General features: G+C 37.5%; 1 protein-coding gene across 1 annotated transcript in view; it reads left to right on the plus strand.

Annotated features, from left to right (window-relative positions):
* Window positions 1–27,194, plus strand: part of LOC6562838 (neural-cadherin) — a 148,209-nt gene that overhangs the window by 3,016 nt on the left and 117,999 nt on the right. Inside the window, exon 2 of the mRNA XM_043214450.1 lies at window positions 16,105–18,042. Within this exon, the coding sequence (XP_043070385.1) occupies window positions 16,392–18,042 (1,651 nt within the window). The 5' untranslated portion in view covers window positions 16,105–16,391. The remainder of the gene's footprint in view (window positions 1–16,104; window positions 18,043–27,194) is intronic.

Genomic DNA, 27,194 nt, shown 5'->3' on the forward strand with positions numbered 1-27,194 from the left:
GGCACCTTGGAGAGCAGCTTTGATATTGGCTTTGTGGCTTATTTTAGTTCCTTTTGGCCCAGTCAATATAATTGACTTATCTGCCGCAAATGCAATGCAGACGCCAACATGCCGCCGCTTGTTGCTGTTGTTGTTGTTGTTGCCACTTTTGAAGAGGGCTCTGCTCTGCGGTTGGCGCGTTGCACATAATAAAGACTCGCTGGCCTCCTATTTGACTTATTGCGGTCGGAACTGTGGCCCGTTGCAACAGATAAAAAAAACCCGCAAAAAAATTTGTATTCATTGATCGGCGGCGCGAGAACTACAAGAAGAACACGTGAAATATTGGGTCATAACTATTGATTGGCTTTTTTCCTTCTATTTTTATTTGTTTTTGCGGTCAAATTGAAAGGAAAATAATAAAAATCCGGAGAGCAAGAAATATTGTATGCAAAATAAGCTGGAACGGCAGCTATGGGAAGGGAGCTATCCAACTTGCAACAGCAGTCGCTGCCGTCATCATCAACATAATTATCATTCATATGCAGTTAATTTTTTACCATTTTTCTTTTGGTTGCTGCACCTCTAATTGTCTATATCAAATTTAGCCAGCAATTTTCCACTCAAGCGACAAGTCTGAAGCCGCAAATGCAATTTGTTTGAACTCGGAGCCAAAGTTTAACTCCCATTCTTGTTCTTCTACGCACGTTATGTTCATTCGTTCTGCTTGCCACGATTGTTGTATAATAAATTTAATATTTCTACTTTGTTTACTCTGCAAAATGCCGTAAATTCATCATTGTGACCTTTAATGGGAAACATTAAATTGCTTTGAGTTTGTCTGTGTAAAATTTATTCAACACACTTGTTTTATTTAATTTCAAATGGAAATTACTAAATAATTGAGTTGAACAAATGTGTAGAGATGTTCAGGATTTGCTTGTTGTTTATATTTTGTATTCTAGATATGATATATAGTGACTACAATAGTTAATCATTGTAATAATTCATATACAAGTTGGGTATATACATATATATTTGTAGTGCTTGGAGTTTTGGTACATTTATTGCTCGTATTATTATATATCATTTATCCAGCACATCACATAGATTTATATTATATATACAAGATTGAAAGGAATAAAATAACAAATATAAATAAATAAATATATCAGAGTTGGGGTTTCTTTAGTTTTCTGTTTGGTTGTGTGGTAAATAATGTGCTGGATTGTTGGGATGGTCAATCGAAATTTTCCGATTGAAACTCAGAAACAGAATCGAAACTCGACATTCCCGAACAGGATATCAATCGGAAATAGAATAAAATTATATTTTCTGAGCTAGTAGACTATACCTAGTTTAGTTAGCTGACTTCTTGGCAAATTTAACTGATTGTGCGCTCTTGAAAATTGTCTCGAAGACCTTGTTCCTCAACTTTTGTATAATCTTGATATGGAATTTGCTTGGCTGTGGCTCAGAGTTGGATATCTCTCGTTTATTCTTATCTGGTAAAAGTTTGTTACCAAGTTTCAACATAGATTTCGCAGTTAACAAAGAGGTTTCTCAACCTTAAGTTTGTGGCGCCAAAATTGAGTTTTCTCTCGAGTTTGAGGCACATATCTTTTATTGTTTTCCAGCATAAGGAATATGAACATTGTCGATGTTGATTGGAAAACAGTTTCATTCGCTAAGAAAGCAAACTTTAGTTTGTAGTTGTTGGTTTTGTTTCAGCTGAGCAACATCAAGTTGCAAACAAGTTGCTTCGTTGTTTACTCACATAACCAATTAATAATTTTCAACTGCAACATAATTTGTTGAATTTCCATTCCTGGCAATCCTTTGACTGTATTTTATACATATTTCTTATTATTATTTATTTACTTTTGCACAGTTTTCTCAGATTTTATGTATGCTGTTTGACAGTAGGCAATCTTTTGGTATTTCTCTCGGGTATTTCAGAGGCGTACTCTGCCCATATTTAATGTCAATAAATCTTTGTTGGCCTGCCTGTCTGTCTGTCTGTCTGTCTGCCTGTCCGTCTCTGGGTTCGCTTTTGACCTGCAACCGCCTTCGCCTTTGCCTTCGATTTTGTGGCAATAAAATTTAATCTTTATGAATGAAATTCTTTGCTGAGCTGTCCACACATGTGAACCGCATGTTATCCAGCCTCTGTTGCACAGTTGCACAGTTTCTCAGTTGCATCTTGAAAATGTGTCTTCGGTATGCAGCTCATATTGGTGGCATGCAGCATTTGTCAGTTCGGTCGACTCTTTAATGGCATTTTGTGCCAGCTTCTAATGCATATTTTAATAATACTTTTTTTTTTGCATTTGCAACATCCGCTTTTAAATGGCAGCGAAGGCCTTGCCACAAACAGTGGAACACCCGCCAATTTGCATTGCTCTTCTTTTTTTCTGCTTTTTTTTTGGTTTGTCTTATTTTTTTTTTTAAATTTTCCACTGCATTCCGTTGCTAATTGACGACAATTAAAATTTATTAGCTGGCAACAGCAATTAAACGCAAGACCCGCACGCAATTTACAGAGCTCATCAGAATTACCCCTTTCCCCTTCTCCTTTCCCCATTTCCCCTCTGCGGTTTTTCATCAGTTTTAAGCAAAAATGCATAAAAATTGAATGCGATTTAAGAAGCTTGAGCTTGGAGCAAATTTGTATTTACTATGAAGATTTGCTTGGCAAATTAGTATTGATAGTAATGCTAATCTTTAGCTTAACAACAGAAAGTAGGAATTCTTTTTAAGTAAAATGATATACAACTTTCTTATTTGGAAGAGTATCCTTACTTAAACATTAATATACAAATAGTACTAGAAATTATAATACAAGTCGAGCACTAGCCAATAGAGATGCGTAGGAAATGCTTTACTATGTTTCACAAACAAGTTTATCGAGTCGAAAACTATAGAGAAATTATTTTCTAGTCTTTGGACTTAAAGAACTTTGTACTTTGTTTTTATATAATTTAATTATAATAATAATTAATGAATTTAGCTGTGTTGTCAAACAACAGACATAAATAAAAGTCTCTTCAAATTCCATCGCCAGGAAAGTGCTCGGTTTGTTGAGCAGGATTGCTTACACATTTTTATTTAACTGGTTTTAAAATTATTAAAGAATCTTAAAAAACTTACCAATAATATATTTTTTAAGTTAACGTTATTTTTGTCTTTTAATTGGTTAATCAACAATCCTATTATAAATGAAATATATAAAAAAAAGCTAAATAATCTTCATACTCTACTAAAACTTACTTGCTTACTTTAAGCTTTCTTTCTATTCAAACTTCTCGAGAATTGTTTACAACTACTAACTTAATATTTTTTGTAGAGATTCGAAGTATTTTCCAACTAAAAGATGCTCAGTTCAGATCATTATCCTTGCAAGTATTTATTATATTTTTGGGGGCAGCATTTGTCTGGGGACTCTTTGTGTTTGCGGACTCTGGAGAGGATTGGAGAGGAGAGTGAGGAGGGGAGAGCGAGCAAACAAACAGAAAGTGTTGTTGCTGTTTGGCTGTCTACACGACAATCAATCAAACTTAAGTGGCTGCAACAGCAGCAGCAGCAGCAGCCGCAGCAGCTTTAAGTTTGAAGCGGAGGCAGTTGGCATTAGCAGCTAATCTGCATATTGTGTCAAATATGCGGCAGCAGCAGCAGCAGCATCAACTCCGACGCTTGCTTTATTTATTCGCCAAGTGGTACTTGCAACAAATTGGCAGCAGCTGCAAATCAAGCCGTTGTGTGGCAAATGTAAGAGCTCTGCGGGTCGCTCAAAGACAAAGACAAGGAAGCAAAGTGTTCACACTTACAAACACACACACGCACAGAGAGAGAGAGAGAGAGAATATTAACACTGCAACCAGACTCCAAGAAAGATGAAAATCAATCGAAATTGCAACCCCAGGCAAAAATCATAGTCGAAGGCAATGGCAAAGATTCTGCTACGGGTGATTGCCCTCTTTTTTTGCCGGCACTGCGGCTACTATTAGAGAATATACTATATACTATATATATATATATATATATATATATATTGGAAAGAGTAGAGAAAGCTTCCCTTTTGGGCTGGCGGCACAATTCGCATGTGATATTTATGTGCGAGTTGCGCTCATCGCATCCTGTTTTTTTCTGTGCCCCACCAGGGTGGCAATAACGGTGCCGTAAAGAGCCAAACAGAGAGGGGGAGACACAGAGAGAGAGAGAGAGGTGGAAAGGATGACGAGGGGTGGGTGGAGGGGATTTGGCGACGACAAATAGCAACCTGAGTGCGGCAATACTTCTGTCAAATCGTATACGCAAAACAAAAAGTAAAGCAAAAAAGAAGAAAAAAAGTTATGAGTGGCTGCGACACACACACACACACACACAGATATATATATGCAGGGACACCCCCCGCTTGTAGCCGGCACAGGCTAAAAAAATAAAAGAAAAATAAAAAGAGAGAAGGGTGCCATAAAAATGTAAAATTCATTCAGAGCAGCCGCAGCGGCAACAACAACAAAGCGAACTAAGAAGAAATGACAGCAACAGCGTGACTGCGCATAAATACGTGAACAAAGCAAAAGAAAAAAAACATAAAAAATAAACCATATATGCCAGAGAGAAAGAGAGAGAGAGAGAGAGTGGAAGAGAGAGAGTTAGTTATATGGAGGAGGTGGATTAGGACGAGCAGCGCAGCAGATAATCAATGGAATTGCCGCAGGACACTCGCAAAATGTTAGTTGCAACTCTCAAAAGAGAATTAAATCGAATATTCCATTTAATTCGCTTTGGTGTGTGTTTAATAAGGAGCATATGGATATTATTGTCATTTTATTTGTTTTATTTATTTATCCCTTGTCGAGGGTATTTTACTTTTATTCTGTTTGTTTATTGTTATATATAATTTTCATTTTATTTTTGTATTTATTTTACCCTTGTCCGTTGTTCATTTGTGACTGGCAAAATTACAGCTTGATTTAAATAAAATGGTGAATCGGCCTATTTAAATTTATGAATAATAAAACAATTAAATAAAATGTAAGACATGCTTGAAACACTTTTTTCGCAAGCAATCCAATTAATAAGAAACCAATTAAAAAGAAATTTATATAGATTTAGCTGTCAGCAGTAAATTATAATAAACACAAAACAAGACACAAAATAGTAAAGCACCTTTTTTTCTAGTTTTCATTTTTCATTCTGTTGGAAAAAATAGCACAATAAAAATATTAAATTAAGTGATTGAAACACCACATTAATTTTTACAATTGATTTGATGATCATAATAATAATATTTTTGTTTTAATTAGTAAAACTTAATTGGTTTTCTCGTCAACAGTTTTCAACAGAAAGCAAAACAAACAATACAAAAAATCATAGTGCAAAATCAATATACTTTTGCAGCTCACTGAATGAAAAAATGAAAGCACCCAGCTAAATGGAATGTAAACAAAATGCTATAAAAATGCAAATATTTAACCTTGATGCTAGTTACACAATTGCGAACAAAGACAGAGTGAGAGATAGAGGGAGAGATAGAGAGAGAGAGAGGGAGTGAGGGAGAGTGAGGCATGCAACAACCCTCCGCATGCCAAACAAACGTTGCAAGTTGAATGGCCTTTTGAGCTGTTGTGCATTTGAAACACCCTACCTCAATAGTGAATGCATTCACATTCACATTCACATTCACTCACATTCGTATTGATTTGAGGCGAGCCAAAGTCTGTCTTTGCCTTCCCTCTGCTCTCTCCGCTCTGCACCCTTCGATAGAACATTTTGCGTTCTACTTTTGCTGTTGCTTTTGTTTTTGTATTGTGCATTTTCTTTTTGTTTAAATTCAATTTTAGTGCATTGCACTTTTTGCGACGCGACGCGACAGCAACAACAGCAACAGCAACAACAACAACGATGCCGACGCCGGAAGTGCGGCCAGGCAGCGACGGAAGGTGCTCAACGGGCCAAGGGTGGGGGAAAGGGCGAGGGGGTTACAAACAGACACTCATCATTGTATCTGCTGCTGCTGCTGCTGTTGTTGTGTTTGTTGCTGTTGCTGTTGTTGCTGCTTGGGCACATTGCCAGCAGCTTGTGCAATTTGTTGCTGCTGCTGCACTTGGGGTAGCTGCACGTTCTCCTTTCTTTTGCTCTTTTATACCCTGTAAACAAATAGAAATAAATCGAATATATTCTATTTATTTCCCTTTTTTGTCTTGCATTGTAATAAACATAAAAAGATGTCTCTGTTTTTTTTTGTCATAGTTTGTTAGTCTGCAGGAAGTCAAATTTTGCTGCCAATCAGCAATTGCAGCTCGAGTTGAATCACATAAAAGAAGTTGATATCCAATTCATTTTTTACATCAAATAATGGCAGCTTCAAAATATGTATTATTTTATAAGAAAGTTATGTTTAATGCAAAGCTGTGAATGCATGGCTGGTAAATAATTATAATTTAATTTGAGGAATACAGAGGAACATCTGGCAGATGATGAAGGAGAGTAGGCAATTACTGGGAGAAGGAGTAGTGGAGCCGTCGCCAACTGGGCCACAAGCAAAATCCATGGAAATTATGCGGCAAAGTTGATTTTTAAGAAATCGTATCGAAAGCTAGAGAAAGTTTCTGATAAAGTTTACTTTTAATTTTTTTTTTTTAGGGGTGCTTTCTTCATTCTATTTGGTTACACGAACAAATGTATACTGGAATTAAAGCGATAAAAATGCTTGTTGTTAGAAATATTCTTTCTGCATAATAAGTTGCCGTCAAAAGAATGCAAAATGCAAAAGTTCAGCGCAATTTTTTCATCTGAGCAAGCTCCTAATTGCTTACAGGGTATCACAATTTCTAGCACTGTCATTGGCAGCATTGCGACACGGTTTGTTGCCATTTTTGGTCACATTTCATGCTTGATTCAGCACTCAACGGCGAAGGGAAACACAAATCATCAGAAATCGTTCGTTCTTCACATGGGCAAAAATGTGTAATGTGTAATTTGTTATTTGTTATTTGTAATTTGTATAGCTTCTGGGGAAACCATGCAAATCGCACTTTAAACATTGCATGCTGAACGCAATATAAATAAATTACTTAATTCCTCTGCAGCAGCTGCAGCAACAACGTAATCAGCAATTGGCCAAGTTCTCTTAATAGCACTCAAAGGAATTTGCCATTTCGCACGCAAAGCGATTTTTCTTTTCTCGTGCAGGTTTTTTTCCTTTTTTTTTTTTTTTTGGAGAGCTGTCTGCAAATTTAATTAAGGTGTTATTACCTCTAGTCAACACCTTGCAGGCGTTCGAAGCACTCAAAAACAGGAGAGAGAAGAAAACGAGAGAGAAGCAACAGAAAAAACGAAGTTAATTTCCAGTCAACAGCTTCCAGGAAGGCAGTTAAAAGGCGGCACGAGACATAAAAGGGGGGCGGGGCCAAAGATAAACGTTGGGGAGGGAGAATCAGGTGCTCCATTGGAATTTAATTGCTCTGCTCAGATATGTAGCCAAAGGCTCGTTTTGATCGACCAAATTGTGATTAGAACACGCACACAGACAGAGGGAGACATTTTTGAAAGCCTGGGGGGACGCCACTTAATGAGCTTATAATGGAAATTGTTTCGTACAGCAACCAATATGTAATCGCATATTATAAACACAGTAAATACAGTAATTAGTGTTGCGCTTTGTTTTGCTCGTAATTACAAATTTTTATGCTAAGCAGTTTACATTGGTTCAAATGTAACAAAGTTGATTTAAATACACAATTTAGTATTTGTATTCTTGCAGAGGATTTGGAATTGATTTTTATTGTATTTCGCTTCCGGCTTTGGTTTTGGCAATGGTTATGAATTTCCATTCCATGAATATTTCTCCCGTAAATAGTTATTAAAAAAGCTGCATTTCTATTAAGATTCTGTTTCCAGTTCCGCTACCGACTTGATGGCCTGCATTAGCATAATAATTTCATTAATAATTCTGGCCAGATACTGTCAAAACTTCAGCGCATTTTGAGCATGGCTTGAGCACTTAAATAAAACGACATCTTAATCTGAAAACTTGCTCGCAATCCATATAACAACTTTTCCATATAGCTGTCAACATTTAAATGATCTCCCGCTCTCAACTCGAGACATTTTCCCATACAAATCAATAGCTTAGCGGCCGATTGCTGAATAGACTGGCTGTGCTAAATTAGCATTATAAAGTGTGAACACACAAAGGAAAAGAAGAAAACCAAAAACAACTCAGTTAGTGGTAAGTAGGCGCTTACCTTCTTGCAACAACAACGAAGAGTCTCTCTTGTGGGCCAATCGTAAGCGGCTTAAGGTGCAGCTCAGAGTCATCATTATCGTTGAATTTCCAATTAGGAGCACATGTATGTGTGTTGCAGCAGCAGCAGCAGAGGCGTGTCACCAAATGTTGTTAACACGTAATTTGTAGGGCTACTACCTGAACTGCCTGCCTGCCTGCCAGTCTGCCTGGCTGGATGGCTGAATGGCTGGCTGTCTGCGACAGGAGCCGATAAACGAGTTAAGCGTCTCGTGTTACCTGGCCTGGCCAGGCCTTCTTGGCCAGCAAGACGAGCCTGGCTACTGTGTTTACCCTTTTCGACGGGCTCTTTTGTTTTTTTTTCTGTTTTCTGTTGCCGTTGGGCTTCGCGCACATGATATGCAAATATTTGCGTCTTTTGGCACGTGAAGCATACAGAAAAGTGCGTAATGACTTTATTTATGGGCACGTTTCAGTCCACGAACAGAGAGACAATAGTACCCCCCAGGCCAATGTTTACACTGGTACACTTGGCCCTGCGTCTGGTTACTCTTGTGATTGTTGTTGTTGACGTGGCCAATAAATAAGGCCTGCATTAATGAGTTTTACGCTGAACTGTTGCCAGAGCGCTGCAAAAAAGAAATCTGTCATTCGTATATTTTGCATTTAAATAGCCCAAACAACAGCTCAATTAATCATTGTCTGCTCTGAATCAATCTCTTTCTCTCTCTCTTACTCAGTATTAGTCCTTAAAAAGGACCACAATTGGGCAACTTCTCTCTCTCTCTTTCTCTCTTTCGCTTTCTCTCATTGGCAATCCTTGTCCAATTCATGTTTGATGAAGCACTTCGTTTGTCATCCGTGCCGAATATAATAGGCGACCCTCAGTCGCACTCCCTAGACACAACACACACTCACACACACACTCGCACACACTCGCTCACCCCTTGGCTTAACAGGCGCCGTGCCCAAAAACCAAACCTAAATATTTCCCTCCTTTGTATTCTATTTATTTTCAAATGTCCGCTGTGGTCGACTACCTGTACATATATATATATAACTATATATGTGTATGTGTGTGTGTGTCTGGCTGTGTATGTGTGTCTGGCTGTGTGTGTCTAGTGCATTTGGGATTTGAGAGCAGATTTGCGCGTGCTTTTGAGCCCCTCTCTGTAGGGGTGAGTCGTGCTGAAATTTTTCATCTCACGTATTGTGCTGTCTGATTGTGAGTGCCACGCGCTGCGGCAACAACAGCAAGACAATCAAGTTGGTTGCCTAAGGTAAAAAGTGCTCGACTGGCAGATACTCTTTAACCAGGTCTTCAACTATTAATTAGTCGATTATTTGTATGCAGAAAATTCTTGAGCTTGCTGGTGTTTAATTTAGAGGTTTCTTAAACGATTTTTATAAAGTATAAATACATTAGCATATTAACAATATTATGGCAAAGTATCTACCGAACCAATAAGAAAGCTTTATTTTTTAAACTGGGACTTCAATTGTCAGAAATGAAGTGAAACTTATGGATAAAATTAAATACAGAGTATAATAAACGAATGCTTGTATTCCAACTTGAAGTTCTCTAGCTCTAATTATCTCTGAGATCAACTTATCTATACAGTCAGACAGATATAGCTAGGTCGACTCAACTCTTTATGTTCATGCATGATGTATATATATATATATATATATATATATTCTTCATGTGTTCATAGTTGATTTCCCTTGGTTGTTACATACCTTAGCACAACTGCATTATACCCGCCTAAGGAATTTGAAATGGGTTCACGCTATAAATAGAAAATATAAAAATCCTTCGTCGGTTGCGCGTTGTCGCCTTTGATGAAGTGTGCTTGAATATTTTATGCCAAGCTGCACACAGACAATATGCGTGTCTCTTTGTGTGTGTGTGTGTGTGTGTGTGTGTGTGTGTGTTGTGCTGTGCTTCCCTATTGTACGCTTTAAATTGCCTGCTAAATGCTTAGTTTCAATTTACATAATTTCCTACACATAGGGGTTGTGCCCGCAGCAACTGCTTAGAAATCCCTTTTAAAAAAAGGCCCAAATTTTGTATAATTTAATAATCATTTCCGTTAAGTTTTCATTATGGGAAAAGGTTAAAAAACAGTTTGTTGAACTTGCCATAGATATAAAAAATATGCCTCAACGTCTACGTTAAATCAAAAATGTAAAGCTGTCATTTTTATGTTACCAAATTTGCGTATAAGCGAATACAAGAAAAAACAAGCGTCCATATACGAAGACGTTAAAACTATTTTGAAATTCAATATGCAATTGTGATTTTTATTCACTCAAGCAATTTGTTTGTTGTGGTCATTAAAAATGTCCCCAGTAGCTAAATATCAGCAGCCAACGCAATTTGACACCTGACAAATGCCCATAAAATGCCCAAAAGCTCTGGCCACATTCCAATACATTATTTACGAGCAACGCCCACATGCCCCAAGAAGAAGTAGAATGTAGAATGGGCAACAGCAGCAGCTGCTGAAGAAGAAGAAACAGAGCGTCAGAGTTGCCATTCACTTTCGACGCCTTTCGAGTTGTGTTGTGTTGTGTTCTCAACGCTTAACGATGATTGTTTGCTGTGTGTGTGTGTGTGTTGCGTGCATTGTGTGTGTTGTGTGTGTTGTGTGTGTTGTCAACATCAATTTATTTGTCACCTCTTTTTGGCTTTATCTTTGGGTCCGCATCTTAATTGCAATTAGCGATGAAAATGTCGAAGGAAAAACGGTACCAGATTCTTCAGCCCATCAATGGGTGTTATCTATGCGATCTACTAATCAGTTTGCCCACAACGGCTACTTTAAACAACAAATTGTCGAGTGCCGCTGCGATTTGCATAACTTGCTCGCTTGCAGCACTAATAATCAAACCCGTTGTTCGAGATCTGGGCTTGTTGTAAGTCGTTTACGATTTGTTTTGGCCTCTTTTCAGTTTTTTATATACATTTTTTTCAGTTTTATGAAAACTAAATAAATTCATTGTTTTCACTAATTTGATTGGCGTCAAAATTCATTTGCGATTCGCAGCGCAGCTGATTAATCAAAATGAAGTCGTTTTTTTCTTTGGTATTTCGTTTCGTAGCAGATAAACGCAAATTTTTTAGTGGCACTTAATTAAAAACCCAAAGATAAAAAGCATATACAAAAACCAGTTTTAAACGTTTCAAGACGAAAAAAGATGAAGAAAAAATAAAAATAAACTGCGGCGTAGCGTTACATTTTGGCATAAATGAATAAATTATATAGTTTATTGGAATTTGATTTGCTTTAGATATGTATATTTATGCAACCATTGAATTGATTGATGCAGAATGCCAGCCCAAAGCTGCTCACACAAAAACTGACAAAAATCTTTTAAAAAAAATGGTTTTATTTTTTTTCTCTGTTAAGCAACAAAGTTGATGGAAATACTCGGCTGCGAAGGATTTATGGGCTTAAATTAATTCACATTTAAAAAATATATTGATTAAATATGTTTGCTAAGCGGAGGGTAAACCAAGAAAAAAATAGAGCACATTTTATATCAGAATGATATTTTTAACATATGTATTACTTGACTTTTTTGATTAAATTGTTTGGAACATTCTGCTATCAACTATTAATTACTTGTTTTGTGCATTAATCTTAAATTTGGCTTTAAGGCTTCAGTCAAGCTTTGTTAGGCAAACATTAAGGTCGATTTGCCACGCCCACAAGGGCAACGCTGTCGGCTCTTTTGCCAGCCCCTCCTCCTCCACACGCTGCCAGCAATTTAAAATCGATTAAAAATCGACGCCTAAAGACCACCTGCTGTGCTTTGTGGTCGGCGATCTGTGCCATTGGAGCTGAAGCCAAAGCATCTCTTCTATTTCAATTTCATCGTCATATAAAATACCCATTGAAAATGTGTCAAGAAGGAGTTTAATGAAGTTGTGCAGCGGTTTGTATAGAGGCAGGGGAAGAGCACTTACGAACCCATTAATGATATATTTCAAAAGTCGAGTTGATTGTCTGTCTGTTTGTCTATATGAACAAGCCAATGTTTGATACTATTTGGACTAGAGAATTATAAGTTCTCGTAAGCCAAATGCAAGAGAATGAGCAGTAATGGTAAGCAATTGTAGCAAAGTCAGATTATCTAGGCAGCTACTGACTGTCTGAATATGGGTAGAAAACAAAAAATTGTGGAGGATGCTGAGCAGACTGTGTCTTAAAAATGACGAGACTCGAGACTCGAACTGAGACTCTTAAAGCTAGGGACTTGCCTCCTAAATACTAATGAATGCTCTTAGAGCAAGTGCAATCAAGAACTTTAAGACATTTTAGAGAAGAAGTAAGGCACAATAGACCCACGAGATCGCAGTTTTCAGTCTCTATAACAATAATAATAAATATCATATGCAGATCCAGTTTATTTTACAATCAAAGACACATCAGTAAAGATAAAGCCTTGCAATTGAAATTTGCTCTTATTTATCAATTGAAAAACTTGCATTAAGATCGATTTTGCTAACCATTCATCTATATTCATGTTGAACAAGTTTTCTATATATTTAACAGCTGTGCTTAGGGTGTCTCCCAGTCGACCTCTTTCGACCATCTCATTCTTATTTCATATGTTTTTGTAGCCATAACTTTCGGGCCGTCTTTTGAGCCAAGGCGTTGCCCCCTCGCGTACATTGTTTATTAGAATTTTAAATGTAGGCAGCGTTTTACACACGTTTTCAGTAGCTCAACAACAGCGGCGACAAAAAGCCCAAGAAAATAATAAAACAGGCCACATATTAATATTATTTATTTTCTATTGGTATAGTAACAAAAGCTAGGGCCAACACTGCATTGAATTAACGCGTGCCTGGCGGGACAGCCCTTTTGTGTGTTGTGTCATAAATATTTGAAACAGCTCAAATATTTCGGTTATTAACTGCATGCGGCCAATGCCAAATAATAATCATAAAAAGAAACTTGCTTAATGAAGCTTTAATTGTCGCTTTTCGATACGATATAATACCAATAGCAATACCAATACCAATACCAATACAAATACCAATTTCAATAGCAATATCTTTTCCTCTATCAAGTTTTTATTGATTTTCGGCCGGCATGCAATTAAAATTCATGGCATTTTATTCACTGGCTCGGTTTGGGCCACCCGCACAAACAAAGTCGTTATGGTCATTTGATTTCGTTTACCACTCGACATCCTTTTCATATTTGGCCATAATTCCCGTAGACAACCAACAAAAATTTGACCAACATGCGTTTGAGTTTGTCCACTTGATTGCCACATAGTCAATTTGATGGTAGACTCTCTCTCTCTCTCTCTCTCTCTCTGTATTAAATTCAATATTAACAGCAGCAAATATCAACAACAACTATCAAATGTTTTGTGCAATGTTTGTCATGTCTCATTAAAAATTGATTGAAGCCAGCTTGGAGTGGAATATTTGTGGCTAGAAAGCTGGAAAGCAATATTCTAATTGTGTTTTAGCCATAAATTGGAAAAGGATCGGAGAGTGATTTAATTACAATCAGAACTAACTCAACAAATTATGTGTGCTTGCATTTAAATAATTGATAGATAGATAGATATACATAAAGATAGATAGATAATTAGTTGGTTAAAGTTGAAAGTAGCTTGAGCTGAGAGTTGCTGGACAGGCGGAGTCACAAGTTGCAAAGGCTTATTTGATGACTACTTTGCCTAGCAAACTATTTACAAACTACAGTTGCAGTTGATAATATTCATTGGTATTCTTAAATAACTACTGAGACTTGAGTCAATATATTTATATATTTATAAAGAATGTGATCTTCACAATTACATGTACTTCTCATTATCTTTTAAGTTATGCTGATGACGATTTGTCAGTGGTGCTCCCCTTTTAAAAAATCACAGATGTTTGTATTTATTCCTGGTGTTCACTTCCACGAAACCTCGAAACATTACTCATAGATGAATGACAAAATGTTGCATATGTATTCCATATAAATTGTATTCGTCTGGTAAAAGTCCCCCCAGCTAGTCTATGAATATCCTCTGCAATTACGGGGGAACTCTCGCAATCAACTCTACAATTTGTCAATGTTTCATTCGCTGACACAGTCAATAATTAACGTAGCTTGTTATATTTGATCGTTAGATTAATGACACGACTGTTCTGTCAGCTGCTCTCTTTCTATTTATCTCTTTCTCGCTACATGCTCTGTCTCTCTCTCTCTCTCTCTCTTCCTCCCGAGTAAAGTGCATTTGCTGAAGCTGAAATCCTGCCGATAATTACGCGTAAAAAGCAAATAAAACTATTGTCAACACATTGCGCGACTCGTAAAACTTGGTAACGTGAAACGGCCATATATATATATATATATATATATGTATGTGTATGTGTATATACTTTGATATTATGAGGCGGCGCCTGCGCAGCTGTTGTCAATTCCGAGCGAACCTTTGTTAGGGCTTAAATGATAGGGTGCGTGCCGAATCGACGGACTCTGATCCGCACTTGGGTAATTAAAATAATGTTCACACACAGCACATTTTCAAGGGCGGCCATGTGTGGCACACATTTCCCTTTATGGGGTGGAAAAAAAGAGGAAGGAAAACCAAAATTCGTAATAATACAATAGCTGTTGAGGCTTACTTATGTAGAGCATGTCATCTCGCAGCGCAACACATCAAAGGGCAACTCAAACACCTCACAAAACTACAACAAAATACAACAAACAACATTTCAAATTCAGCGCAAAAGCCTTGACTCTGCAACTGCTGCTGTCAGCGACAGAGACAGACTCTAACCCTCTCTCTCTCTGTCTCTGTCTCTCTCTCTTTCTCTTTGTCTTTGCACGTGTGCCGAAACATTCGTGAATATTTAATAATTTGCTGCTAATGTCATTAAAAAGTTTTTGCTTTGTGCAACATTTTGTGCGCCATGTTGCACTCACAACCAATTAAAATGTGAAAAGTTCACAATTTGCATACCCTGTAGACATAAAATACCTAAAAACAAAGCATACAACACAGAGAGGAAATATTTTGAAGGTGCAACAAATATTTGTAATATTAGTTGTGATATTTTGACTCCAAGTTTAGTTTGTTGATGAAGCCGTCCTCAGCTTAATTTTACTTTGACTATATGCAAACAGAGTATTTGCTAGTTGTGCACTCTCAAAGCAATTCCTTTTGCTTACAAAATCAATGGAAACTTGATTAAGTTGCTGAAAATGTTTGTAGCTAAATGCTGTCAAAGGAACGTCAGAGTTCCTCTTAATGTATAATGAGGATAACAAACAGCTTACATTTTCTGTTGTGCTTTTAATTTAAGTTTATTAAAATTCATTTGTTGAAAATTGTTCTATAAATAAATAAATCATTCAATTTGACTAATTAAGTTGTTGGAGCCATTTTTGCACTTTTTCTGGTTGATGGCATTTTAATTAGAAATTTTATGTTGGAATTTTAACCGAATCAATTCCAAGAATGCTTTATGCAACAAAAGGGAAAAAAATGCATTTTTTTATATACACTAGCTGGAATAGAATATTTGTAATTGAGGTAAAATCATTCAATAGTTTAGACTATGCATAAATATGCATTTTTTTACTGAAATAATATTTGAATTGAATAATTGCCAGTTTTATCAGCATTGAAGTTATTTATTGATTTTTTTGCTTTTTATTATTATTTGTATCTTTATTGGTAAATGCGATTGCTGCAAGAAAAAAGCTGTGTAGAAAATGAACTTTTATTTATTTTGTTTTTGAATTGCTTAGCAAATTTATATAAAATAAAATACCAGCATTATAAAAAAGGAAATAAAAAACCTCTACATTTTCTAACACAACTCTTTCTCTCTCTTACTTTTCTCATTACAGGCTGCCGCAGTTGCAATAGCAAAGATGAATTGATTTAGCAAAGAGTAAATTTTAAGGGTATTTCCATTGAAAGCCCAATTGGGTCTAAAGCAAACTCAATGAATAATTCGCGAGTAACGTGTAACGTGTAAAATCAGCAATTCAAACGAAAAATAACTAAAACGAATATCAATCAACTTGACGCAAGCAGGAAGCACTAACAACAACAGCAACAATACAAGGAAGAACAACTGAGGCAGCAACAACACCAACCACAACAACGCTCAACGCGTGCCACCAGTCAAAAAATGGCGGCACGACGTTGCCCGTTGGCGCCCATGGGGCGAGGAGGATATCAACCGCAAAGAATACGCATTAAGAGCATGCCACATATGTGGCTGCCAATGATGCTGGCACTGTTGCTACTAACTGTGGCAACAACAGCCGACCAACAACAGCAACAACAGCCCCCAACCAGCTATGCCGGACTCAGTGCAGAGAATGCAGCTCGAATGCTCGCTGGCAGTCCGGGCGATGTGGAAAGTACCTTGCCCCAACAGCAGCATGAACAACACCAGCAGCAGCACAGTGATATGTCGCTAGTGTTGCCACACGATACGTATCCGGGATTTAGCATCAAGAAATTCAAAACGCATCCGCTGCAACAGCCACGGCAACACAATAAGACAGCAGCAACAGCAACTGCTGCTGGAAATGCTGCCTATCACATGCTGGACAGCGATTACTCCAAATATTTCACTGTGCTCGATGATGGCGTTGTTATGACCACGGCGGATATATCGCCGCTGATTAATCGTCCCGTGCAACTGATTGTTGTCGAACAGACGCCGAATGCCACAAATACGCACAACTTGCAGCTGTTTGTGATGCATCGCAAGGATATGCTGCGCTTCTCGGGCTCCCTGCTCGATGCCAGCGGTGAGGTGCGTGAAAATCATCCAGCTGGCACGCGAGTAAGGGGCGTGCCCCTAATGCAGGCATTTAGCGGCTCCATCTTGGATGAGGAGTTGGCCAAGCCGAAGAAGGTGCGCTACACCATCATCGATGGTAATGTGAACGATGCCTTTGCCCTGCAGGAGCGTCGTGCCAATCAGAATGTCCAGTCCAATGCCAAGTCCTTGACAATTGAGGGCGATGATGAGTCGGGTGTGTGGCTGGTCACCAATCGTCCCTTGGATAGGGAGGAGCGTGCCCATTACGATCTCTCCGTGGAGGCATCCGATGTGGGTGGCCTTGATAAGACAGTGTCGAAAATACAAATCACAGTGCTCGATGAGAACGATAATCGACCCGTCTTCAAATCGCAGGACTATAAATTCGCCATCGCCGGCAAGAAGTCACAGAATATGGAGGGCAACAATAGCATTAGTTGGCAACGATTTGCGATTTTGGGTAAAGTGGAGGCAACCGATGCCGATGGCGATAAAATTGCCTATCGCTTGAAATCGCCCAGCAATGTGGTCATCATCGTGCCCCAAACGGGTGAACTAATGTTGGCCGGAGAACCATCCACAAGTGAACTGCTCCTCGAGGTGATTGCCCACGATCTACGCTATCCCAGTCTGCTCAGCGCTCAGCCAGCGAAGGTGCTGCTTGAATTCCTGGCACCCGAACCGGTCTCGTTCATCATGCAACACTTGGAGCACGATGAGGTCAATGCCCATTCGCATCATCGTGAAAAGCGACGCGTGACACGAGCTGTCCGTCCCACAAAGCGTATCGAATTCACCGAAGCCGATGGCGATACCGAAGGCAAATCCGTGTTCCAACTGGAGAAAGAAACGGACAAGGAGACGTTCAAAATACGCGACGATAATCCCTGGGTAACGGTCGAAACAAATGGCGCCGTGCGTGTCAAGAAGAAGTGGGACTACGAGGAACTGGGCCCAGATAAGACCATCGATTTTTGGGTCATCATCACGAATATGGGACATAATGGTGAGTGTTGTAAATTCTTCACTGAGCTAAGTCGTCGATAGGCAGCTGCATTGTTACTATCGATAATTATTGCCTGAACCCATTAAAGTTTCTAAAATGGGTAAAATTAATTTGTGTTAAAGGATGTGGCAGACAGAACCTAGTATAGACTATAAAGTCAAATCGATTTAATCAAGCTGTACAAATCTGAGGCACTATAAAAGCTTTGAATATAGAATATAATTTCTCGTTTGGCATGTGCAGATACATCGATAGCCATATAATATAACAATAATAAAGATAAAGTCTCCTAGATACATTATTACTATAAGCATTTTATCTAACTCGGAGAAAATACACACGATTTGTGTCAACCAAAACTTATTTTCATATTGAATAATCTTGTAATATCAGCAAGAGATGACTTCAATGTATCTTCAAAACGAGCTCTCTCTCGAGCTTCTTTATCTAACAAGACTGATAACCTTTTCGCTGAATAAGCAATGTTAGTTTAGATAAGCGAGTCAATCGATACTCTAAAATAGATTCAGACTTATTTGTTTGTTCTTTTCAACGCTGTACTTACAATTATCTCAACTGAAAATGTTGTACAAGGTTCTGGCACTGTTATTGTAATTAGGCGCAGCTCTGAGTATTATGTTATTACAATTTCAGCTTGATTTCCATAATTGGATTGTCAGTTTTGGTTTTCCACTTCACCTCTCTCTCTCTCTCTGTCTCTGTCTCTGTCTGGTATCTCACTTTGGTTGCATAATGTGGCTTAAATGTCTCGAGGCCTTGACAGCTAAATGCGAAGACATTTTGAAATTTGAGCAGACATCACAAGGCAATAGCAAATAAGCAGCAATCCCTTAATAGACGAAGCAGACGCAACTAAGCTTTGGAGTAGCAATTAAATTGACTAAATGGGTTTAGTGGAATACATTGCGAGCACATTTATGGCTACATTTTAGGGGGCTTATGGGAAAGCTGAATGGTAAAATCATTAAACATTTCGAAATGTCAAATGATATTCAAATAGACAACTGCAACGCCCAAAGAAATCAAATCAAATTTCAACAATGTCGCAAAGCTATTTTCAATAGTTTTCAACTAAACTCACACAGAGAAACTATCGAATTTTCATTAAGACTGTCAACAGCAGTCAAAATAGGGAAAAATACTGCAAATGAAAACTAACAAAATTTCACAAGCAAGGATAAAGTGTGGTCTCTTTTATCCCACTGTGTATATTCAAATATTTGGTTGTCATGACAAGTAATTACGTACGAAGTGAGCACAAAGGATATCACAAAGAGATGAAAGTACACATAGATTGAGAGAGAGAGAGAGAGAGAGTGAGAGTGAGAGAGAGAGAGAGAGAGAGAGAGGGAAATGGCTTTGTCGTTTGGCAGTTTCTTATTTGGTTTGCTGGCCAGTTATTTCAAGTGTAACTCAATAAGCAAATATTGAAGCATTCCTAACGGGAGAATAAACATGGCAAAGGACTTTAACTGAGCAGCCAATCAATTGTGTCAACCAATCTGACTGCCAGCCTACCTGGCTGACTGACTGACTGACTGACAGACAGACTGAATGAATGTCTGACTGACTGACTGACAGACTAACAGACTGACTGACTGACTGTCTCTTTCACTGTTTGTCCGCATCGCTGATTCGTTGGGTAAGCAAAAGTGACCAAATGTCATTGGTGCCAATGTTGCCAATTTGACATGAGTCACAAAAAGTTCAACTAGCTGACAGACAGGCTAATCAATTGTTGAAAAAATATACACTCGCTTCACACACACACACACACACTCGCATACATACACACAGCAGCAGCCGTCTATAACTTAAATGTCTGGCTGACGTTTGCTTTCGCCATATACCCTGTAAAATGCACTTGAGAATATGAAAATGCTCTTAATTTTTGATTGTAAATGGTATAGAATTAAAAAAAAAGACTACAAAAAATAGCAATTGAAATTAAAAGTTCATTGGAATTCAATAAAAGTCAATGACTAAATTAAAATGTAAAATAAAATTTCAAATAAATCAAAATGTAAAATGGTTCAACATTTATTGCAAAGGTTGATTGAAACTCTGAACAAATCAAGGGGAAGTAATACATTAAGAAGTGAGACAATACGGAAAGAATTGGCTTTAACATTCGTTGTATAAATCTATCTTGATAATTTCAGAGACAAAGTTGACTATAACGTTTTACACTTAAATGCAGTTTGTTTTACTCTCATTGCACTCAAAAGTTATGATTAAAAATTGTGTACGTAGATATTCATTATAGTTAAGAAAGCCTGCACAACTCTCGAATATTAAACAGAATAACTTCTAGTCCATCATTGTTTTTGGTTGCAGCTGCTGCTCTTTTTCCGCATTGCACTCGCTAATTGTGATGGGCATTGTAGACTGGGTCTCGTTTTGGGTCTGGGCAGCAGTTTGTGATTGGACATGTTGGGGCTGGTAGCTGTGACTTTTTATAGTTCTGTCTGTCTGTCTGACAGTCAGTTAATTAAAAATGTTTCATAAATTCATTGATGTTTGCTGTTGCAACAACTTCGTTGCACTTCATCTGTTTTTTTTTTTTTTTTGTTGCTGTTGTGCTTTTTGTGCGCTTTCCACTGTTGATTTTGCATACAAGTTTTATTGGTTTCCTTAATGCACTCGAAAGAAGATTCAACTTATTAAATATGCATGCGGTTCTTAAGTGCAGCACCGTAAAATGTGAATGAAAGTTGTGAAGTGATTATTTTGATTGAGTTGCCACAGGGATTGCGCTTCCTCCATCACTTAGCAACACTACAGAATTTAATATGCTTCACAGAGTTTCAAGAAAACTGTTTGTGGATTACACAAGTTATCCGTATTTCTACAGAATTTCATATGCTGCACAGAGTTGCATGAATGCTGCTTGCGGATTACACAATTTATCCGTAATTCTGCAATCTGTGGTTGACTTCGAACATATAATTACATTACGACAATAATTAATAACTCTGCACAGCCCAGCAAATTTCTCAGTAAGAGCAGTTACTATAAAATGTATGTATTACTTTGCAACACTAAGTTTGAAAAATTCTCAAGTGTCCTAATTTGAAAAACAAAAGAAAACTCAACAAGCCACTTGCCTACAAATACCCGACTCGAAAATCATTATCCTTATCCCAAGGCACTTGCCATCTACCCAATCAATACTATTCGACCAGAACTACACACACACACACACACATATATATATATATGTATATATATCATGTATCTGAGAAGAGGGGTACTTCAAATTTTGTATGCGTTGCACACATGTGTAGTACTGATTGTTACGGTTGTTGCCTCTTGCAACTCGAGTTCATGTTTGTCACGCACAGGCAACAATGAAAGAAAAAACTTCATAGTACTAAATAGGACACCAGAGGGGCGGAGAGGGACTGTTGGGCCACTTGTGCGCGCCAGGACATAAATGCCAGATAAACATAATTCATTTACCAGAATGGAACCCAAAAAAAAAAAACAATAACACTTAAAAATGTGTAGGCAACTTGTTAGTTAGTTTTTCTCCTATTTTCTATTTTCCTGTTAAGCGAAGTACAACAAATTTACGACAAACATTTTTCATTCATTTAAAATGCTACGACAATACACATCAGACAGAGACAGACAGAGAGAGAGAGAGAGAGAGAGAGCATGAGTGAGAAGGAGAGAGCAACCAGGAGAGAGCCTGCCAGTGAAACGAAATGAAATGAAATGCTATGAAACGAAATGGAAAAATGGAATGCCAAACAGCTGCTGAGCAGACGCAGATGAGAGAGAGAGAGAGAGAGAGGGAGAGAGAGAGAGAGAGAGAGAGAGAGAGAGTGCTGCCAGTGAGCATGCCAGAGCTGTGCTTATTTCAGGGGTTGGGTTATAATGCGGTCGCGTGCCAAGTCCAACAGGAAAATGCTCGTAACAATTAAAAGGGATCCTCTCGCACACACCCCCTCCCTTCTGCCTCCGCCCACCGTTTTCCACACTCCACCCAAAAACAAACACATGCGAAATGGGGTCTTTGTTAAGAATAAATTCATGATTTGATACTGATTTCAAACATTGCTGAATGACTACTTGGATGATGGGCGAGGGGGAGGGGGAGGGGGTTAGTTGTTAGAGGAGAGTTGATTGCGTTGCTCCAGTTGAATGGAGCGTGTGTTTGTTTTAGCAATTTGCAAGCATTGCAGTGCATTGTTTTGACCAAAAAAAAAAGAAGAAGAAGAAGAAAATACAGCAGAAATGTATGCATTGCTTCAAGGGTTGATTTCTGTTGTTGATGTCGTTTTTTATGCTTTGGCATTCCTTTAGTAATGCACAGTACATGCAGGCAAACATAAATGGCAGAGAAAAGGTAAAAGTGCTCAAAACGAGAGTGAGAAAGGGAAAGGGTAACTGTTATTGCTGATACCCTGTAAATATTTTGTAAGAAGCAGAAGTGTGGAGTTTTTGTTACATACACAACCAAAGGCAACTAGCTAAGGCATATATATATATATATATATATATTTGTGAAGGTCTGCGAATCTTAAATACTATAGAAAGAAGAGATACATATTGGAATACATCAAAATATATATATCTATATATATATATATATATCTCGTATAAATATATAATACAAACATCAAGTTTATTTCACTTCTTGAATATTTTCCAAGCTTAGAAATATCTCACTTGCCCTTAAGATATTGCTCTGGTTTCTGGAACATGATATATGAATGAATCCTTCAAGCATAAATACATATTTCATACATTCAGTAACACATTGAGTTTATTTCACGTTTTTAATGGTTAAAAACCACTCAAAAGTAAAGTGGGAAAATTTTAATCGAATTTCTGACTCGATTTTAATGTTAAAACTATACCCCAAAAAAGTGACTTAATTGGGATTGGTTTCAGCTGATAACTTTATCAAATCTAGGGCTTTAAACTATGCTCCATCAATTGTCAGCTGAGTATAGGGTATTCCCTAGTCAATCTCGTTACACGTATCTAAATTTGGTCCTTCCTGTGTGATCCTTTGTTGTTTTGTGTGCCATTTACAAAGGGTCGAGGCATGAAATTTATGCGCTGCATGAAAAATGAAAACTTGCACGCATGCAAAACACACAAAAAACACAATAACAACAACATTGTTGCCGAAACAGGACCCAGTTGTTGTGCAGCAAAAGGGGAGCGTTGTTAATGTAAAGCTATACAGTTGCTTGTGGCAGCCCTCCCACTACTCCCAGGAGTGTGTGTTGCAGGTGGGTTGTGGTTTGCAAGTGGCAAGTTACGGGCTGCTGCTTCAGCTTCAACTCAAAGATTGGAAAACACGAAAAGTTAGTTGGCTTGTGTCCCATTCATGCTATTATTAAGTTTGGCGCTCTCACAGGATGTAACTGTTTTACTTTTATTATTTTTTTACATTTTTTTTTTTTGGGTTTGCGATAAAAACTTTGTGAGCCACGAGAACACGAGAAAAAGCTCAGGCAAAACTAATGTCGAGATAATATCAGAGACACAGGACCTGCCAAAAGTTTCGAGTGCACCTAAAAGCCTTGAAGGTTGTGGAGAGGGAGAGAGAGTGAGGGGAGAAGTGGAGGGGCTTGTTTGAAATAGTACTTAGATAAAATGTCATAAACTGCAGCTGGTGAGTGGTGAGCATGCAACTGTGCAACAGTATTACTAATTTTTATTGCCTTAAACATAAATGAGGGGTGCAACAAGAGAGTGCAACTTTTACTTCTTCTGCCTCGTAAATTATGAATATGCAAATTTTAAGTTTGCCATTCACGCCAAGTCAAGAAATCGAGTCACAAATATGCGTTGCCATTTTCCACGCTCCCAACTCACAAAGTTGTAATTACATAACCAAAACACACACACACCCACACACAAAGCCATATGCAGGGAGTGTTTGGCTTAAATGAACTGTTTGCTGCTTGACAGACAAAAGCTACTCGCCTAATTAAGCATTAATTTCATGTTTTATATGCATGCAAGAAAGACACTTAAGTTCTGTCAAGACAAACTCGTCGAGGCTCAAGGCAACGATTCAGCTTTCACTCGCATATGTAAAATGTTTAGCACTTGCAACTTGCCCAAATCTGTAGCCATTTTTATGGTACATTTTTGATTAATATTCTTTGCCTGTAAAATATATACTTTTCTTTAAGATTTTGGTTTAGTTATGGTTTCACTTTCAAAGGCGACGACTTTGTTTAAACTGAACCGAACAAGAGATTTAATATTGCATTTAAAGTTGAAAATTTGACTTTAAGTCGATTTCCATCTTAAAATGATGGCCCCAAAAAGTGCCAGAAGGGATTGCGTAGCGCTTTGTCAAAACTAATCCGATTTTTATAAACTAGATCTTTTTGGTCTACTTAGAGTTGATATCTAGATTCTGACTCAATTTCCATGTTCAAATGTTGACCTCAAAAAGTGCTTCAGGGACTTGTTCCAAACTTTCTATGCACATTTCTTGATTAAAAGTGACTAGATTTACAAAAACCATTTCATTTTAATCATGTTCAATTGATTTGAAATACCAGTTTTGTCTAAGTAAATCAGATTCAGCAACAGATAGAATCTACCCAAAGCCATAACTCTATTATTTTTTGAGAGCAATGCATTTTTGCTGCATTTTAATTTAGATTCACAGTTTTGAATATAATTCGTGGTTTAAATTCTACCATGAATACAAAATTAATGTTACAATTCTAACATTATTCAACCATTCATTTAGTTTTTTTACGATTATGTCTCAGTTATTTTTTTTCTACTAATGTTGCAACAAAAAGTAGAAACTAAATGCAGGCGAATAAATTACAGATGCTAGCGAGAAAGAGAGAGTAAACTGGATAGATAATGAGAGGGAGAGTAAATGCTGTTGTTCTGCAAGGATTTTTATATATTTTATTTTACGGACCCCTTTTCTCGTTTAAATTTTCCGTTGAAATTCTAAAGTTGCTCAGCTGAATTATGAAGCACATGTTTTGCACTAGTTGTGAAAAAATACAAAAATACAAAAATAAAATAAAATAAAATAAAACATTGAGTAAATATCATTTATGGCATATTTCATTTTCTTGTTTTCCACACGCCTCCGTCTGCTGCTTTTGCTCTTATTTGGGGCTGCACCAGTTGCCATCCATCCATCCACCCATCCATCCATCCACCCATTCATTCATTCATCCATTCGTTGCCCGACCTCGCAGCCAAGAGCAAGAGCTGTTGCTGTTGCTGTTGCATCGCGATGCTCTTCTGGCTCCAAAGTGTTTTGGCCTAAATTTTGAAGAGCTGCTGCTGCCACGCTGAGGAAATCGCATAGCGAAAAGTTTCGCGGCACAAATTTGCTATATGCTCAACGCTACACGTTGGGGCAGTGAAAAGGGTCTGGCAAGGGGGCAAACGGGGGAGGGGAAGTCGCACATCTGTGAGCTTTTCAATGTGACAGTCGAGCATGCTGAATGTTTAGCAAGTTTTAGTTTACGCTACATAAAATTCATATATTGTACGCATACAAATTTCTGTATGACTGCACTCGAAGAAAAACCACTGAGCATTTTCCTGTTAAAATTCTAGGCCTTATTTAGGCATAAGTTGAGTGCACAGAGTAAAAACAAAACAATTGAGGAATAAGAAAATTAAGATGAACAGTTTTTGATTTCTGAAAAACAAATTAGACTTGTTTAAATGCTTCAATATTAATATATCGTAAAGTTTAAAGGTTCTTATGAGGGTTATGCAGAGATTTCAAATACTTTATCGGTATTTGGTTTCGTTATATTAAAATATAGACTGATATTATCGATTCCTGGAACTGATTCTTAGAAAAATTGTGAATTATTTGTCAGGTGCAGCTTTGTAAGGGTTCCGAATTAAAATCGAAAAAGTTGCAGTTGCGATTACTGTTTTGCTAGGACTTGAAACACCAATTTTCACCAAGTGTATTTGAGTTGTAGTTTTTGGTTGTAGATGTAGTGTTGTATTTGTGTTTGTGCAACCTTGGATGGCAGCGAAAGACTTGCAAAAACAATGGAAAACGAGCAGGAACAACAAGTGTGCCACACAGCAGGCTATTTGGCTAGGGGACTACACACATGCTGAGACTCGGCCTTACCTTTCTGATCTCTATATATATATGTGTACTATACATATTTATAAACACATACACATACACAACACTGGCCAACATTTAACCCAAATTAAAATTGCAAATCGCTTAGCTAGCCAACCATTTTGACAGTCAATTTGATTGTTAACGATTATTTTGCTGTTGCTGAGTTGGTTGGCTGTCAAATATGTAATTGGAATTGCATTCAAATTGCATTTGTAGTGCGGTTTGCTTGACGGCACACTCTTGAGATTAGTGCGGTTTCTCTGACAATTATTTGAAAATTATTTGTAGCTGTTTCCAACAAATATGCGCAATTTAAACAAAATATGCACTTAAAACAGTTGACAGTTCATTTTGTGGGGCAATCAATTTGAATTAAAATTGCTTTTATTCATTAGTAGAAATTAAGAACATTATGCCTTGTAAAGCTTCAAAAAAAGAATCAGCCTTTTCAGTAATCTTTTCAGTTTTATTCGATTACACTTTATGACAAGTACCAAAACAACAATTTTATCGATTTAAATTTAAAATTTAGGAATAGAATTTTTCACGGAAGTGATATACCATTAAATCAGAAATATACCGGAACTGGAACTATAAAACGATTCGGTTTAACATCCTTTTTTCTAATCGCAATTTTTCATGCCTACATAAAATTTCCACCTTGTGGCCTTTTGGGACTTAATAAAATAGTTGCAAGTTGCATATTTGCAAAATCGTTTCGATGCATTTATTTATTTTTGCCATAAGGCTAATAAACTAAAAGCAAATCGCACAGCTGGAAAACAAGAGCAACTCGAATTGCCAACGACACGGAACAAATTGTTTTAGGCTAATAAATAATACATGAAAATGGCATCAAGTTTTGTAACGTGTGGAAATCGTTTAACAAGGAAAATTACTCTTATGTTTTGGATATCGATGTGAATTCGTATTTTTTGTATTTGCGAGTTCGAAAGTGATTTTTGGCAACACCCAAGAGATACGAGCAACACAACAAGAGAGTCCTTGTTATATTTTATTT

This window comes from Drosophila grimshawi, unplaced genomic scaffold (genome assembly GCF_018153295.1).
Source record: "Drosophila grimshawi isolate 15287-2541.00 unplaced genomic scaffold, ASM1815329v1 contig_1377, whole genome shotgun sequence".
Classification (NCBI taxonomy): Eukaryota; Metazoa; Arthropoda; class Insecta; order Diptera; family Drosophilidae; genus Drosophila; species Drosophila grimshawi.